Below are 16,080 nucleotides of genomic sequence, written 5' to 3'. Positions count from 1 at the left end.
CAGGAGGTAAGAATGAGGGTATATGGATGCATAATCCCTAAGATCCGGGATCTAAAGATAAGTTGATGATAAGAGTTCAGCCTTTGCTGATGAGTGGTGGAACCATTAACAGAAATTTTGGACACAACACAATCCAACTAATATTCTGGTTAACCATAATAGGGAGGAGGTTATTTCCCCCTTTCTAGCCTAAACTTCCTGCTATATCTGTGCTTCCCACATCAAGATTTGTACTACTATTTATTGGCTTTCTATCAGGTTCTTACTTTGAAGAACTCTTCTCCTATCAAGTAAATAATTAGTGGTTAGCAAAAACTGGTAAGGGGCATTATCTTTCAAGTAAGACAGAATAACTGCGTTACATTCTTCTTGGACACAAAGATGGAATGAACTCAAAGTTGGATTTCTAGCACAGCTGAATAATGCTCTGTAAGGAATAAACTACCAGCCATGCCTAAAATATTGGCCTATTGGTTGAAGTTCTTCAGGTTTCCCGCCTGCCTATTTGCCTCTTGCCTTTATTTATTATTTTTCATGTTTAATTAAAAAACACTTCTACTTTAAGCAAATATTTCCCCTTTTTCCCTTTAATTACCTAACAAACCGTAGTAGAGCTGCATAAATTTTGCCTGAGGTTAAAACTGGAGTAAAGCCTAATCGCTAGCTTGAGACATTGTTCTGGCCAAGTAAAGCAGAACACATTTATCCCCTGTGTTTGAACAATACTTAGGCACTTCCATTAAGACCTCTTTTTTAACCAGTGTTGATTCTGATGAACCCTCTTTCCTGATTTATGTGGGAAATCTGAGTGTTCTTCACACCACCACTTCAAGATGAAGGAAACGAAGCTCAATGCAGGGGCATGTAGGTGTGCATGCTGTTTTCAGTAGAGAATGCAAACACATGCCAGTTCTGCACTGTTAAATACCAAGCCAGGCAGCCTTCCCTTGATTCAGCTGAGCTTGTTCTAGACAAACCTTCAAATTTTTCTGCTGCCTTCCATTAAAAAGAGATACAAAGTACAATAATGAGAGTAGATTTTAAAAAGTCAAAGGAAAACAAGGATAGGTGAAATAAATGGCAAATCTAAGTATTAAAGCAATTAGAAATATAATCTAAGAAAAATTGGGAAATTATGGCACTTAATAAAAAAATTAACCTTAAGGGCAAACAGGACACAATACACACACACAAACACGGACAAGACGTGTGCTTTTGCTTTTTTCCTTAAGAGGCCCTACTCCAAATTGGGAGGCTCAGGCCCAGGTATGTAGTCTTACATGTGTGGTCTAAAGATGTTCAAAGCACTTTTCTTATCCTATAATTCCATCTAGTAATAAAAAGTATGGTGATCGGAAGAGTGAATTCAAGGCAGCTGGCAGGTTTCACTGGAATCAAGTGATCTCATCTGCCAGCCATCTAGGACTCCCAAAGTTTAGAAGGACTTTTGTGTCACTGGCCATCTCTCTCCAGCAACTGACAAAGGATGTGGAGAGTGTGAAGAGGCAGCCACCTTTCCATTTAGGAAAATCTTTCTGCATTCCAGCTCACTTTTCCATCTAAAATACCAAAATCACATAGGCAGAACACTCTGATTCCACCTGAAAAATCTCTTTGACTTGAGTAGCTGGAAGGGATCTCACATAACAAACACCTCAGGTAACAGGTAGCCATTTGCATACACACAAAAGAGACTGGTGTAGATTTGTGCTGCAGGGAATAAGAGGATCTAGAAATACTGCTGCCTGAACCATTAATGTTCTCCTCTCCTCACGAAGTAATGTCCTACCCTCTTTAGAGGCAACTGGCTGCCATTTGAGGGCAACTTTGTAAAATCTAAAGGTGATATGATGATGATCATGATGGCAATTAAAAATAGTAACAGCAATTAATCATTTCTTACACTGCTATGGATGTCTGGAAAATACGAGGGTCTAGAGTCAGAAAGATCCCAATTCAAATTCAACAATCTTGGACAATCTGTTTAAACTGAGTTCCCATTTCTTCATTCAAAAAAAAAAGGGTGAAAAGGCATAAACCCAGATGGCTGATGTGGAGGTAAACTGAGCAGTGTTGATGAAAGCATCTGGCACACTGAAGGTGTTTCTCAAACACTCCTTCATTCCTCTCCCTTGCCAGAGTATGGTTTAACGTGCCTTAAACAAATCAGAAAGAACTAGGCCAGCAACAGAAGTAGATCCAGGATTTACAGCTTTTGCTCATACTGGAGACTTTTAGTCACTCAATAAGCATTTATTGAGTTCTCAGTGTGTGCCAGGCACTGCCTGGGGCACTTGGCATTTATTTTCTTTAATGTCTACCGTCTTGAAATTTGATTTACTTTTGTTTTAGGGTCAGGGATTGAAAGCAAATTTTCTCAAAAAAGGAAGCAGTACTGAATAATACCCATTTTTAGGATCATGATGACAATGTACTCATTCATTTGATGCAAGCATGGTTCATAAGCATTGGTTGTGTTGATAGTCTAATGTCAACCTAAAATGTCACAGAAAAGGCAGGACTGGGAAGGAGGCTGGAGATGGACCAAAATTAATACAATGTGAAATTGCAAGCAAAAATGGTAAGCCTGCAACTGCAACTATAAAATAAAAATTTTTTAAAATTTAGGCTGGGCTCGGTGGTTCACACCTGTAATCCCAGCACTTTGGGAGGCTGAGGCGGGTGGATCATGAGGTCAGGAGATCAAAACCATCCTGGCTAACAGGGTGAAACCCCGTCTCTACTAAAAATACAAAAAATTAGCCAGGCATAGTGGTGGGCGCCTGTAGTCCCAGCTACTCAGGAGGCTGAGGCAGGAGAATGGCGTGAACCCAGGAGGCTGAGCTCGCAGTGAGCCAAGATCATGCCACTGCACTCCAGCCTGGGCAACAGAGCAAGACTCCGTCTCAAAAAAATAAAAATAAATTTAAAAAAATACATCCAAAAAGGAAGCAAAAAGGAAGGAAGGGGAGAGAGAAGTGGTTTAGAAGTTTAAAGAGAACGCCAAAATGGAAGTCCACAATGAACTGCATGAGCTTAGGTGTCTCCAGAGATGATATTCCGATCACAGGCAAGGAGCTCATGATTCATAATAAATGGTCAAAAAGTGATGGCCATTATTATGGTGATTATTACTGTGTCTTTTACCTGAGTCTCAGTTTTCTCAAGCATCAGAGAAGTTCAGACTATATCTACGAATTTTAATGGAAAAGAGTCTGAACTAGTTTTTATTGCTGTTGTTTTGAGATGAGGTCTCACTAAGTTGCCCAGGCTGGTCTCAAACTCCTGGAATCAAGTGATCCTCCCACCTAAGTCACCCAAGTAGCTGACATTACAGGCACGTGCCACAGTGCCTGGCCAGATTCTATTTTAAAAATTCATTTAAAGGGGTGAAGTATTTTTTAAAGGGATTAAGAAGTACTTAGCTAGAGAATACTGCAGATCTCTTCCATTTCTTATATTCTATCATAACAATATACTCTGGCTTCACTGGACCTCAGAACCTTGGCAATACAAAAAAAAAGTACCTTAACCTCTTATCCCCATCAGAAAATCAAACGAGTAATCTGACAAAAATAAGTGAACAACAAAAGAGGGACATTGCGTGAACCAATGACAAAAGTGAGTCATGAATTAAGAAGTGAGGTGGCCGGGCGCGGTGGCTCAAGCCTGTAATCCCAGCACTTTGGGAGGCCGAGACGGGCGGATCACGAGGTCAGGAGATCGAGACCATCCTGGCTAACACAGTGAAACCCCGTCTCTACTAAAAATACAAAAAACTAGCTGGGCGACCTGGCGGGCGCCTGTAGTCCCAGCTACTCCGGAGGCTGAGGCAGGAGAATGGCATATACCCGGGGGGCGGAGCTTGCAGTGAGCTGAGATCCGGCCATTGCACTCCAGCCTGGGAGACAGAGCCAGACTCCGTCTCAAAAAAAAAAAAAAAAAGAAGTGAGGTGAAGTCAACCCTCTGCATCTGTATTAAAAAAACAAACAAGGCGGGGCACGGTGGCTCAAGCCTGTAATCCCAGCACTGTGGGAGGCCGAGACGGGCGGATCACGAGGTCAGGAGATCGAGACCATCCTGGCAAACATGGTGAAACCCTGTCTCTACTAAAAAAATACAAAAAACTAGCCAGGCGAGGTGGCGGGTGCCTGTAGTCCCAGCTACTTGGGAGGCTGAGGCAGGAGAATGGCATAAACCCAAGAGGCCGAGCTTGCAGTGAGCCAAGATCCAGCCACGGCACTCCAGTCTGGGCGACATAGCGAGACTCCGTCTAAAAAAAAAAAATACTATAAGCTATCTGTACAACACATGGTCAAGGAAAAAAGGCAAATAATAGTAGAGATGGTATGTGATAGATTTCAGTAATTCAGGTATAAGATTATAGTATATCCATTTCTACTGAAAAAATACTAGTTGGAAATATGTCATAGTTTTTAATAAAGTCAACCACAGCAGTAGAATGATGTCCTAATGTCAACAAGCATAAAAGGAATCATTAATAAGAAACATGCAGTCCAGGCTGGGCACGATGGCTCATGCCTGTAATCCCAGCATATTGGGAAGCCAAGGCAGATGGATCACCTGAGGTCAGGAGTTTGAGACCAGCCTGGCCAACATGGTGAAACGACGTCTCCACTAAAAATACAAAAATTAGCCAGGCGTGGTGGTGTGTGCTCTGAAAATATCAGGTACTCTGAAAATATCATCTCATTTAATTTCCACAACTCTGTGAGATATGTATTCTTTTTTTAATCTCTAAAAATGGCAATAGGTAAGGTACAGTGGTTCATGCCTATAATTCCAGCACTCTGGGAGGGCAAGGCAGGCGGATCACTTCAGGTCAAGAGTTCAAGTCCAGCCTGGCCAACATGGTGAAACCCTAGCTCCACTGAAAATACAAAAATTAGTTGGGCGTGGTAGTGGGCATCTGTAATCCCAGCTACTCAGGAAGCTGAGACAGGAGAATCACTTGTGCTCCGGAGGCAGAGGTTGCAGTGAGCCGAGATCACACCACTGCACTCCAGCCTGAGCGACAGAGTGAGACTGTCTCAAAAAAAAAAAAAAAAAAAAAGGCAATAATTAGGTCCAAAAAAGTAAAAGGTTTTGTCCAAGGTTATATTGCTAGGAAGCAGAAGAACCAAGATTCAAATGATAGGTTTATTCAGCTGCACAACCAGGCTTAAATAACTATGCCTTTCTCTCATGAAAAGCCATCAAGGTACTTCCCAAGTGGGAAGCTTGTTACTCTCAGAGCATGTTATATTTTATTCCACACTGATGATATCTGCATGTTAAGACTCAGTAAAGTTACTAATAATTTGGTCCTAGAGGAAAAATATTTCTCACAAATACAGATCATGTTATGTATACAAGTGGTCTTTTTTGAAGTTGACAAATAACTGTTCAACTTGAAATGGGCCAAGTGTATACAGGGAAAAAAAAAACACTAAAAGCTTACAGTGGGGTAGTATTCAATTGATGAATCTGAAAATCAAACAGCAATGGGAAAACCCCTAACTAGGGCAATGATAGCTTAAAAGGATTCAAGCAGGCCAGGCGCGGTGTAATTCCAGAACTTTGGGAGGCCAAGGCAGGCACGCTGTAATCCCAGAACTTTGGGAGGCCAAGGCAGGTGGATCACTTGCGGCCAGGAATTCGAGACCAGCCTGGCCAACATGGTGAAACCCCATCTCTACTAAAAATACAAAAATTAGCCAGGCGTGGTGGCATGCACCTATAATCCCAGCTACTTAGGAAGCTGAGGCAGGAGAATCGCTTGAGCCTGGGAGGCGGAGGTTGTGGGAAGGAGGTTATAACAGCAGTAATTATCAAGTATTGTACCCTCCTCTACTATATATTAGGCTTCATATTAGACTCTGTATTCTAACATTACCACCTATTACCCTAATACATAGCTAAAATAGGCCTATCTTTCTTTGTAAATAGAAGAAACCAAGAAACAGAAGTTAAGAGACTTGCCCACGGTCAGAGATCAGTTATTCAAATCCAAGTGAGCCTAGATGCAAAAACACAGCCTTTTAAATTCTCAGTGGTATTTAAAGTAGGGTTAGTATAGCCATCTAGAGAGAACTAGTTAGTTTCCCCCATTATGGCCTTTAAGGAAAAAATTTAAAAGAGAGATGGGCAGAAAGACGGCAATCCATTAAGAACTTACTGGGAAACTGCCTGAAGCTTATCTGAAGGCTGATTTCTGGAATTGGAACATTTTTAAAACACCAAAGTTGTTGTCATTTGCCCAAACGTGTCAAATGCAATAAAGCAAATTCACATCAGATTTTTTTTAAAAAAAGCTGTGACAAGTAAGCAAAGATTAACATGGTGTTGAATAAATGGAAATATTCTAGCTGAAACTGACTATTGTGGTTCAGAAATTATTATAGTCAACTATGTGGAACACTAAAATCTAATCAAACATTCCAACATCATTACTATTCTATAAATTTGAATTTTTTTTAAGCCAAGAAAAATTACAGAAGTCTTGAACTCAAAAGTTCATACTATGAATTGAACTTAGTATTATTTAGGAAGTGCCCCTCTTCAAATTACTGTAATTGGTCAAGTAGTTTCAAGAACCTAGAAGATGGTTTTGTCTCATCAATGTAATGTCCTCCTCCACACAATGATTGAAACCATATTAGGCCTCTACATATCCAAGCTATCAAATCATTCTTCTTCATATTAGGAAACTGAGCTAAGTTTCCTGAATAGAATTAACTAAGGTGCTTTGTTTTATTTACAAGAACCATAGTAAATAGTTCATTAAAAAGCAAACAGTACTCTTACTAAACTCTCTTCAGTGATTTTCTAACCAACAAATTCTTTTTCTAAAATACCAAGTAGAAAAGTTTGCATGTCAAACATTATATATAAAATAGTTCTATAGTGACATGTAAGACTTACACCTGCCAGGCCAAGCACAGTGGCTCATGCACTTTGGGAGGCCAAAGTGGGAGGATCGCTTGAGCTCAGGAGTTCAAGGCCAGCCTGAGTCACATAGCGAGATCCTGTCTCTACAAAAAAAAAAAAAAAAAAAAAATTAAAACTTAGCCAGGTGTGGTGGCATATGCCTGTGTTCCTAGCTACCTGGGAGGCTGAGATAGGAGGATCACTTGAGCCCACGGGGCAGAGGTTGCAGTGAGCTGAGATCACACCACTGCACTCTAGTCTGGGCAACAGAGAGAGATCCTGTTTCAAAAAAAAAAAAAAAAGAATTACAACTGAAATGTGTAACTTGACAAAAACAATTTAAAATCTACTCAGAAAAATTCTGATTGCCTTGATGTTGATAACTATAGTAATATTTGGTATCCAGGAGTTATTTCTTTTTTTAAACAGGTGATCTTTGACTACCCAGAAAGCTGAACTATGAAAGAAGAGAAATCTCAGGAAGTATCTTCAAGCTCTGCCCAATAAAAACATTCACTGACTTGTTCTAAAGGTCTTTTTCCTTCTCTGTGAAGGTGATTTTGAAATTTCATTCAAATCCCTAACAGCTCCTATCAAATTATATTAGAATTGTGACCTTATAAGATGCCTACAGACAATTATAATTAATCTTAGTTTGTAGAATGGATTAATTGAATGCGTTTTGTAGCTCTTTGCATAGATTACACATATGTCCATTAATCAGTAGTGAGAATCTAAAACTAATTCCTGGAAAATCTACAAAGGAACCCAATGGTTAGGGGTGATAAGAAACTTCTGACACTGGTCCTTTGAGAATCAGTAATAAAAATAGGCTGTGACTGCTACCACTATCATTGAGGAGGTAATGTGTCTAACGACAGTGAGGAGGAAAATATACTATTTACTGACTCTTTTCCCTGAAGTGTTGAAGGGGTTTTTTTGGTTGGTTTTTTAATGTTTGGTCATTTTATGACACAACGCACAAAGAAACTGTTAAGTCTAAGGGCAGAAATTAAAAGACTTGAAAGTTCTGGAAATTCAAAGGTCCCTTCTTTTGAGGCCCTGGACACAGCTTGTTTATATTCCTTCTTTCTAAAGGCCACATATATGACACTCTTTCAAGTAAAATCTACTACAAGAAAATAAAGGGAGGGAAAGGCACCTGCCTGTCCTCAGTCACCTCCTGGCCCTGTTCTCCCTAACTGTTATCTCCTTAATAAGCAGTGGTGCTCTGAGGTGCTTTCATATTCTCAATGCTCCAGCAGGAGTGATGACTGAGAGGCCCCCCGGCACCTCAAACCAATGCTGTCACTTCTAGTCACTGCTCGGCCCAGCTAATGCCATGCCTGTCATGACAAGCACCAGCCACCTAAAGGCACCACACCTCTGCCTCGACAAAACATACCTCTGAAAAAAACGATGAGCCACAGAGGGAACCTGTTTCAGGTGTTGCCAAGGGAAGCCAAACTTGTCTATAAACAGCAGAGGCACAGTGAAAGAGAACCCAAAGCCACAGATACAAGAGGACTGTTAGCCTGGAGTGCAAATAATTGTTCTACTTCCTGTGCATAGATTGTACGGGAGGGAAGGAGGATAAGGACAAACGAAGATACGGTTTGACCAGGCTAAACTGGGTTTAGTTGTCAGCCTAAACCTGCCATCTGGTGTTAAGATATAGCAGATCACACCCCAGATGTGTTCCTTCAAACAAATCACATCTTTTTTCTTACCCCGCCCCCCCTTTTTTTCTTTTTGTAAAGAGAGAGGTGCCTGCCAAAGATACAAATCAGTGAAAGTTTACTTTATACTAAAAATTCTCATTAATTTACTCAGCCGAATGAGTAGGTATGTCATTTATGCACTGACACCCCAAAAGCAACCACTTTTCCAAGATGGTACCTAGAGATGCTGAGCTGAAAATCATTTATTTGCTACTCATCAACCGTCAAAGTTGGGGCTATCCTTAGTCACTCAAAAGCCATTTCATCTGAAAAATTTTATTTCAGTACAGTAGAGTTCTGAAATCCCTATTCTCCTCTTTATTTTTGTCTCAATATCTCATTCCACAATTGGGGTGGGGAAGGGTTATGCAGTGCTATCATTTGCACCTCATTACACTTGGGCTGGAGCTTTGAGAAAGCTGATATTCCCTCTAAATTTTTACAGATGCTTCTAGTTTACCAGTTCATGACTGCACTACTAGAAAAGACTTCCTGCCTCTAAACTGCTTGCTGGCATGTAGGCTGAATTTCAAAATCCCTGAAAAAAGTAAACCTTTGTGGTGTTCTCTTAACTTTCTTCCTGGGGAGGAGGAGGAGGGGAGGGTCACCCAAACCAAGCAAAATCTTTTTCTCCTATGGAGTGAGATTAAAGCTCAGAAACATTCCCTCCTTACTACTGACTCTGCATTTTGATTTGGAAATCACCTCACAAAAATGTTCATTAACTGAAAGTTATTTGTGGAAGGTGTTTTTCATTAGAAATTACGATTGTGACAAGTTCAGTAAACTGTGAAAATGTTTTTTTTTTTTTTTTTTTTTTTTGCATGTGTCATCTGACAAACACTTTGGACAGAGAGAAGGGACACTTTCTAAACTAGCACCCCCCTTTGTTTAATGGTTCCAGGGTTTTCAAAGTTCAGGGCAGGTGACACTGGTCTGTTCCTAATCTTTACTGTGTTAGCAATGTTAAGGCTGATGACGAGGGACACAAATCCCCTGATGGAACTGAATGCATTCCAAGCTCCCCGACCCACTCAAAGCCATAATCCCCTGCAGCTGGATCTTACTTACCAGCATGCACAGCTAATACATTTTTTAAAAGCTAGTCACTGGTGACAAATGTAAACTGGACACAGCAGCCCCCCTTTCTCCTTACTTCACTCCCCCACCCCTCAATCTTCCCCCATAACCCAGAGACTTGCTGTTTCTGTGATGGATAGGACCTGCCTTTTAGAACCACCAAGCCTGTGCCGTATAGCTCTGCTCTAAGTGACTAGAAGGTTTTAAAAGCATCTTCAGCTGTCAGACTGTAACAAAAACAACAAAAAAGTCATCCTTAACACAAACATTTCACAACTGAGAAAACCCTCTAAGTTGCGATTATCACTGCCATACGGAGGTCCACTATTTATTTAGCTATCACACGCAGGAAAACTGTCTGGCACTCTTGCTGCTTGATTAAATTAAGCTGCTTGCCATATTCTTGGGTATAATAAATGCAAAAGAAAATTTTAAACTTGAGATTCTTTTCTATTTTTGGCAGAAAAATGACTGAAATACAGTAAACAAGTAGCCCTTTATGGAGGGCAAGCATGTTTTCACCATGGATTTTGATCATCTACTTAGAAAGGGAAACCCCCAATAACCCAAGTGGACAATAGCTCTATTCTGGATCAAGTCTCCAAATCCAGGGCAACAAACTATGCAAAATAGCCTAAAGACAGAAGAAATGATGGATGGATGGATGGATGGATGGATGGATGGATGGATGGATACACAGAGCTATCTAAATAAGAAAAAAAATTTCTAAATGCTATCAAAATTCCAAATAATACAAATGACAGATTTTGATAAAGGGACAAGCTATCCACTTCACCTGATGCAGAAAAACCAAAGGTTAATGTATGTAACTTTTTTGGTTTATTTCAGTTCCCAGATAACCGGCATTAAGTGCTATGATTTAAGAGATGTTACCCATTAGACTTGGAGATAGCTACCACAACAGACTATAATGCTTACATTGCATTAGGTTTAATTACTTTAAAGTTACATCTGGAGAGGAAAACATAATTTTACAAACACTCTCAGCATTCTAACTTGAGCTCAGTCTCTGCACGATACATATTTGCCCAAGTAATTGAGGCCCTAAAAGGCACCACAGTTAATAATGTGTAACTAGGAGAAACGCAAGGAAAAGTGACAAGCAGGTCTCTGTGAATTAAATTCACATGTAATTATGTGACCTTTCAGTGTTCTTCTAGTCTTCCTAAGAGCAGGTACTCCACAGCAGCTGTGACCAGCCTCAGTGGGACCCACTGAACAGGAATTTGACTGAGACGTGGAGGAAAGAGGTATTGTACTGATAGAGAAAGATTAAGACAATTGCTTGGGAGAGTCCAGCTCTGACTCTCCTACTTGTCACTCATTGTCATATTCCTAGAATCCGGAGAACTCAGTCAATACATGAGTAATTTGATCAAAAAGGAAAACTATAAACTCTGTTGTTCATGGCGACTTAAGTGCATTGGGTCTAAACCTAAAAATGGGGTGTGTGCAAAGGAGGGGAATTTGTGAGTATTGGTGAAAGATCAAGAAAAGGAGGTTAAGAGATTCTATGTGTACACGTGTATAAAAGAGTATCATGGTACATATGGGGAGAAGTGTGAAATATGTATAGCTGGCTACATTTTTCAAGACTGAATTAGAGTACAGGAATACAAAATCAAAAAAGAAGAAAATGAGCCCCTATAATTTATACATCTCAGACTCGTGATTAATGGCAACATGTATTTAGGTTGAATCCATATGATATGTCCATTAATCCAAAAAACATTTATTGAGACATGTTTGTATTCTTTATAAAGTAATCCAAGATGGCAGTGCTTTACAGAATTGCCTTATATATCTATTACAAGCTGCTAAGCAGTATTACTACTACTACCACTAAATGATCTCAGGTCTAAATTGTCATGTCTGCAATGATATATTCACACTATAAAATCATACAAAATCCTACACAAAATGTAAAAAGTACATCAGGAAAAAAATTGACAGACATAACCTGACATCTGCATGCTACTTAAAATGTGATAAAAATGGAGTAGCTTAATCAAATCTTTTAATACCAAAATATTCTATAACTGTGCCCAATAAAAAAAAATCACAGGTTCAAATAAATTTGTTACTCCAGCGAGAAATATCGATTATATTTTATAGAAAAACCACAGCAAACAACAAATTCCATTTACCTGAACTTTCAGGTATCAATTCATAATACTTAAAAATCCTAAATGAAAATGCTTAGTCTTGAGTAAGCATAAATCCTTCCCATGAAATGAATATAAAATTAATACTGTCTCTTTAAGTTACAGGACCTGCTATAGTTAGGTAGTATGAAGCCAAGAATACGTTCTGAAGCTTAACTCTCAGGAGCAAACATTTTCTACTTGTGAAGTAAACTCTGTTGAAAGACAGCAGACTACGGTCCCACCAGTAAAAACAGGGAAGTTTTCAGCCAGTGACAGCTTTGCCTACAGAGAAAAAAAAAGTGTCACAGACTCACTTTATTAAACCATATGCTCATTGCCCTGTGAAGAAAGCAGGGTCACTAATTAGTTCATTCTGTGAAAGAAGCCCTTCCTGATCCCGTTGACTTTTGTCCCCCTGGTTAGCTCCAGCTATTTCTGTCATGCAACTTGAAAATCACTGGAGGGAGGAAGATCGCCATAACAACCGCTGAAATGATCTTGTGGAATGTGTCTAGTGGCACTGGAATAACCTGAATATGTGCTCCAGATGTGTCGGCTGTCAGGAAAAAAGTAAACACATCTGATGGACAGCGTATGACTAGATGGCCTCGAAGCGACTCCAGAGGCTGGGGCGGGGGGGAGGGGCCGCATGTGTGAGCAGGGGGGCGGCGGGGTGGGCTGGACAGAGCAGAAGGGAGGCGAGCCAGGAGCCAGCACGAGGCACCAGAGGACCTGGGGCCTGGGGGGGCCTGGGGCGGCCTGGGAGGACTGAGCGCGACTGTTCCGCCCGCGTCCCTCCCCTGAGTGGCCTCTGCGGGACTGCAGCGGCCTCTGCGAATTTCCGTCTGGCGCGGACTTGTGAGCATTTGGGAGCAAACTACAACACGAATGCTGAGGAAGGGTAGAAGAGAGGAGCGGGCTCAGAACGCTTTCTTCTTAAATATGAATGGCAACATGTTTTTAAAGCATTCTGTCGCTGTCTCCTGGCCCCTACTCACCCTTTACCAAATGAATGGTTTTGCTCTTTTGCTCCATATGCATACTCAAGCACTCTTTTTATTAGGTGACTGGGTGATTACATTCCTGATCCGAGTATGTTGTCTTTTTTGATGGTGGTGTTGTTCCGCAGACTTTCACAAGTTGGACAAGCGGGTTGGTTCCCTAACCCAAAACATTTTTTAAAAATATTTTTCTAATAAAATACATAGAAATGACTAGAAAACACGATATAGGCCAAAACACATTCTCACCTTAGTTCCTATTCTCAGGGGTGTTTGCAAAGAGGAGGATTTAGATCTATGCCCAGTGCTGACATTCACAAACAAAACAGCAATTCTACAAACATCTTAACGCACAGTAGGCACTTGTTAAATATTTGCTGATCAAAATATTTTTAATGTACAAGATTCAACTACAAATGCTACTTGGGTTCTACATATAAACAGTGGCAGGGATTACTTAAAAAAATAAGTAACCAAGCTTAAAAATACTTAAGAAAAATAAATGGGAAGTTTATTTCCCCAGGGGAACAAAAATACCCCCCAAAGAAAATAAGAAACAGTATATTCACACTATAGCACACAAACCACCTACTTGTGCATGAATACACCACATTTTAATGCCTATTTCTACTCCAATCATTTGTAGAATGGGACTTAAGTTTTACAGAATACGTATAAGAATATTCACTACATTTCTGCTATAAATGCTTGTTATCTGTGAAAAGCCTAAAAGGTTTGTTGAGAAATTTAGAATCTATGTGAAAAGCTTTTCAAACAACATATTCCATATTTTCTTTCAAAAACTCCACATAATCATATTTCAATAAAATATCTAACCGTTTTCCAACATGGTATAAACAAAAAACAAAACTGCATTGGAAGGTAATTATCTCTCTAATATACACAGTTATCACCTTGGCTAAGGCAAGGCAGTATTCACCTAGTGCAGTTGTCCCTCAGTATCAGGGTGGTAGGGATTGGTTCCAGGTCCCTCTGAGGATACCAAAATCTTCAAATGCTCAAATCCCTTAAAAATTGGTGCAGCACTTACATCCTCTTATACTTGAAATCATCCCTAGATTACTAAAGTTTAATACAATGTAAATGCTATGTAAATATTTGATATACTATACTGTTGAGGCAATAAGGACAAGAAAAGATTCTATACTGAAACATCAGCAACAGTGTAACATTTTCTGGATATTTTTCGCATTATTTTTGATTCACAGTTGGTTGAATCTGCGGGTGCAGAACCTGTGGATACAGAAGGCCAACTGTATTTTCATTCAAGGTGACTGCCAACTTACAAATCTTGTTTCCATTTCTAAGTATCTAAGTACATTTTCTTCCTTTGATAAAACTAATTTAGTGTCTTAGATTCTGAAAGTAGATCACCAAAGGAAAAAAGAAAACCATGAAAATTATTTGAGAGCAGGAAATGGAACAAATCTTCAACTTACTCTTTACTCTGTAATTCACACATTTAACCTGGCAGAGGAAGACCCTAAGGATTCTTGGAGGCTGAAAGACTTAAAATTTGAGGAATGAAAAAACAGCAAGGGTGAATGGCACTGCTTCTGACTTCTAGAAATTGGATTCCACTGGCAGCTGGCTGAATGAAGCCAGTAACAGATTCATGGTCGTGGAAAATGTTTCATCCTCTGAACGAAAACGTCATTATTTCCTTGTAACAGAAACTGTACTTCTTGACAAGTTAGACAACCTAAAATAATCAATGTCAAGTTCCAATTTATAAAATCTGTTGGCAACCTATAAAAAAGAAATTATCTGTGTATTTGCAATTATTTGCAGAGCCTACTTTATTATTACTCCAGTCTAATCTACCCCCACTCCCAAATTAAAAGACTTCAAAGGGGCTGACAGATTTCCAAACAAAATGCCAAGCATTTAAGCCAAAATTATCAATGTGCACATTTGTACAATGAAGTGCCAAATGTCTAAAAGATGGATGAGCTTCGATGACCATTTTCATTCACCTTGGTCTTGGCATTCAACCAATAAGCAAACAGTTCATGTATATTCAAAGAACTGGAATATATCTGTATTCATTTGTGTGACACTTACTTATCTATTTACAATTTCTTACACAGAACTTGCAGTTAACTTTTAAGAGAAAAATGGCAATTAATGCATTGGTTCTCATGTCAAATTCAAAATAATGGTTTTTCAGTGAGAGGTTTTCTTGTTTGTTTTTTGGGCTTTTTGAGGGGTGGGGCAATGTTGGTTATTAACAGCATCACAAGGTTAGAATGAAATTAAACCTGGAGTAAACTTAGGGAGTATTCAAGTTCCAGGAGTTATAAGATACCCATATGAACAGATTTGGTGGTTGAACTCAACACACTTTTGCCCTTAATCTACTGTGTGTTTTAAAAACTCAGTTAAGTGCTCCTGGGTTATGGTTCCTCAAACCACCAACTTTTCTTAGACAGTGTCACACCAGTTGCATCAAGCTCCACAGAGACTCTCCCTAATGCTTTTCTGTTTTACTCCACTGAGCAAATAATGGCAATGGTTGTAACATGCATGGGCTATTAGATTTGCACTCCCACCAAGCAAGATTTAGGAAACTTTGGAGAGTTTACCCACAATTCTTTTACCTTATCTATACTTTATAGACTAGCCTTAACTATTAAGTTAAAGAAATCCAGAAAAGTTGAATCCTCAAGCAAAACAAAACAAAAACTAATAGGACAATCAGCAAACCAATCTATTATTAGAATTCCAGCTGGCTATGAGTAAAATACTGCAATGCAGCTTCCTGGATGTAGGATATTTCAACTGTCCATTTAGTAGGTTTCATTCATGAGCCCTTATTAAAATTACAAGGTAGTCTTCAAAGGAAAAATATGAAACTATTACATGTAGTTAAATACCAGTAGAAGAGAAAATCTAGAAGGTTTTTTGAGGTCATCGGCCATGTGTCATGTTATCAAGGGAAAAGAAGCCATGAAGAAACACAAAATTCCAGAGAAAACCAGGCAATCTATGAAACAGAACACAGAGAACACAATATGTTCTGCCCAGCTTTAGAGGCCTAGAAGAGCTCCTTTCAAGAACATAGCTATAACATTTGATCTGCTTACTATAATGTCATCAATGTAGGCAACAGATGACATTAATTTCTGAAGACCTCCACCCTACTCATGTCCTGACTG

At 39.5% G+C, this 16,080-nt stretch overlaps 1 protein-coding gene across 2 annotated transcripts in view; it reads right to left on the bottom strand.

Moving 5' to 3' along the window:
* BNC2 (basonuclin 2) overlaps positions 1–16,080 on the bottom strand; it is a 457,144-nt gene that overhangs the window by 401,746 nt on the left and 39,318 nt on the right. For both annotated transcript variants that reach the window (XM_023197170.2, XM_023197169.2), the window contains exon 2: positions 15,799–15,908. In XM_023197170.2, coding sequence (XP_023052938.1) covers positions 15,799–15,843 — 45 coding nt within the window. In that variant the 5' untranslated portion in view covers positions 15,844–15,908. The remainder of the gene's footprint in view (positions 1–15,798; positions 15,909–16,080) is intronic.

This window comes from Piliocolobus tephrosceles, chromosome 14 (genome assembly GCF_002776525.5).
Source record: "Piliocolobus tephrosceles isolate RC106 chromosome 14, ASM277652v3, whole genome shotgun sequence".
Taxonomy (NCBI): Eukaryota; Metazoa; Chordata; class Mammalia; order Primates; family Cercopithecidae; genus Piliocolobus; species Piliocolobus tephrosceles.
Note: the sequence above shows the minus strand (reverse complement) of the source record. Positions and strands in the feature narration are given on the sequence as shown.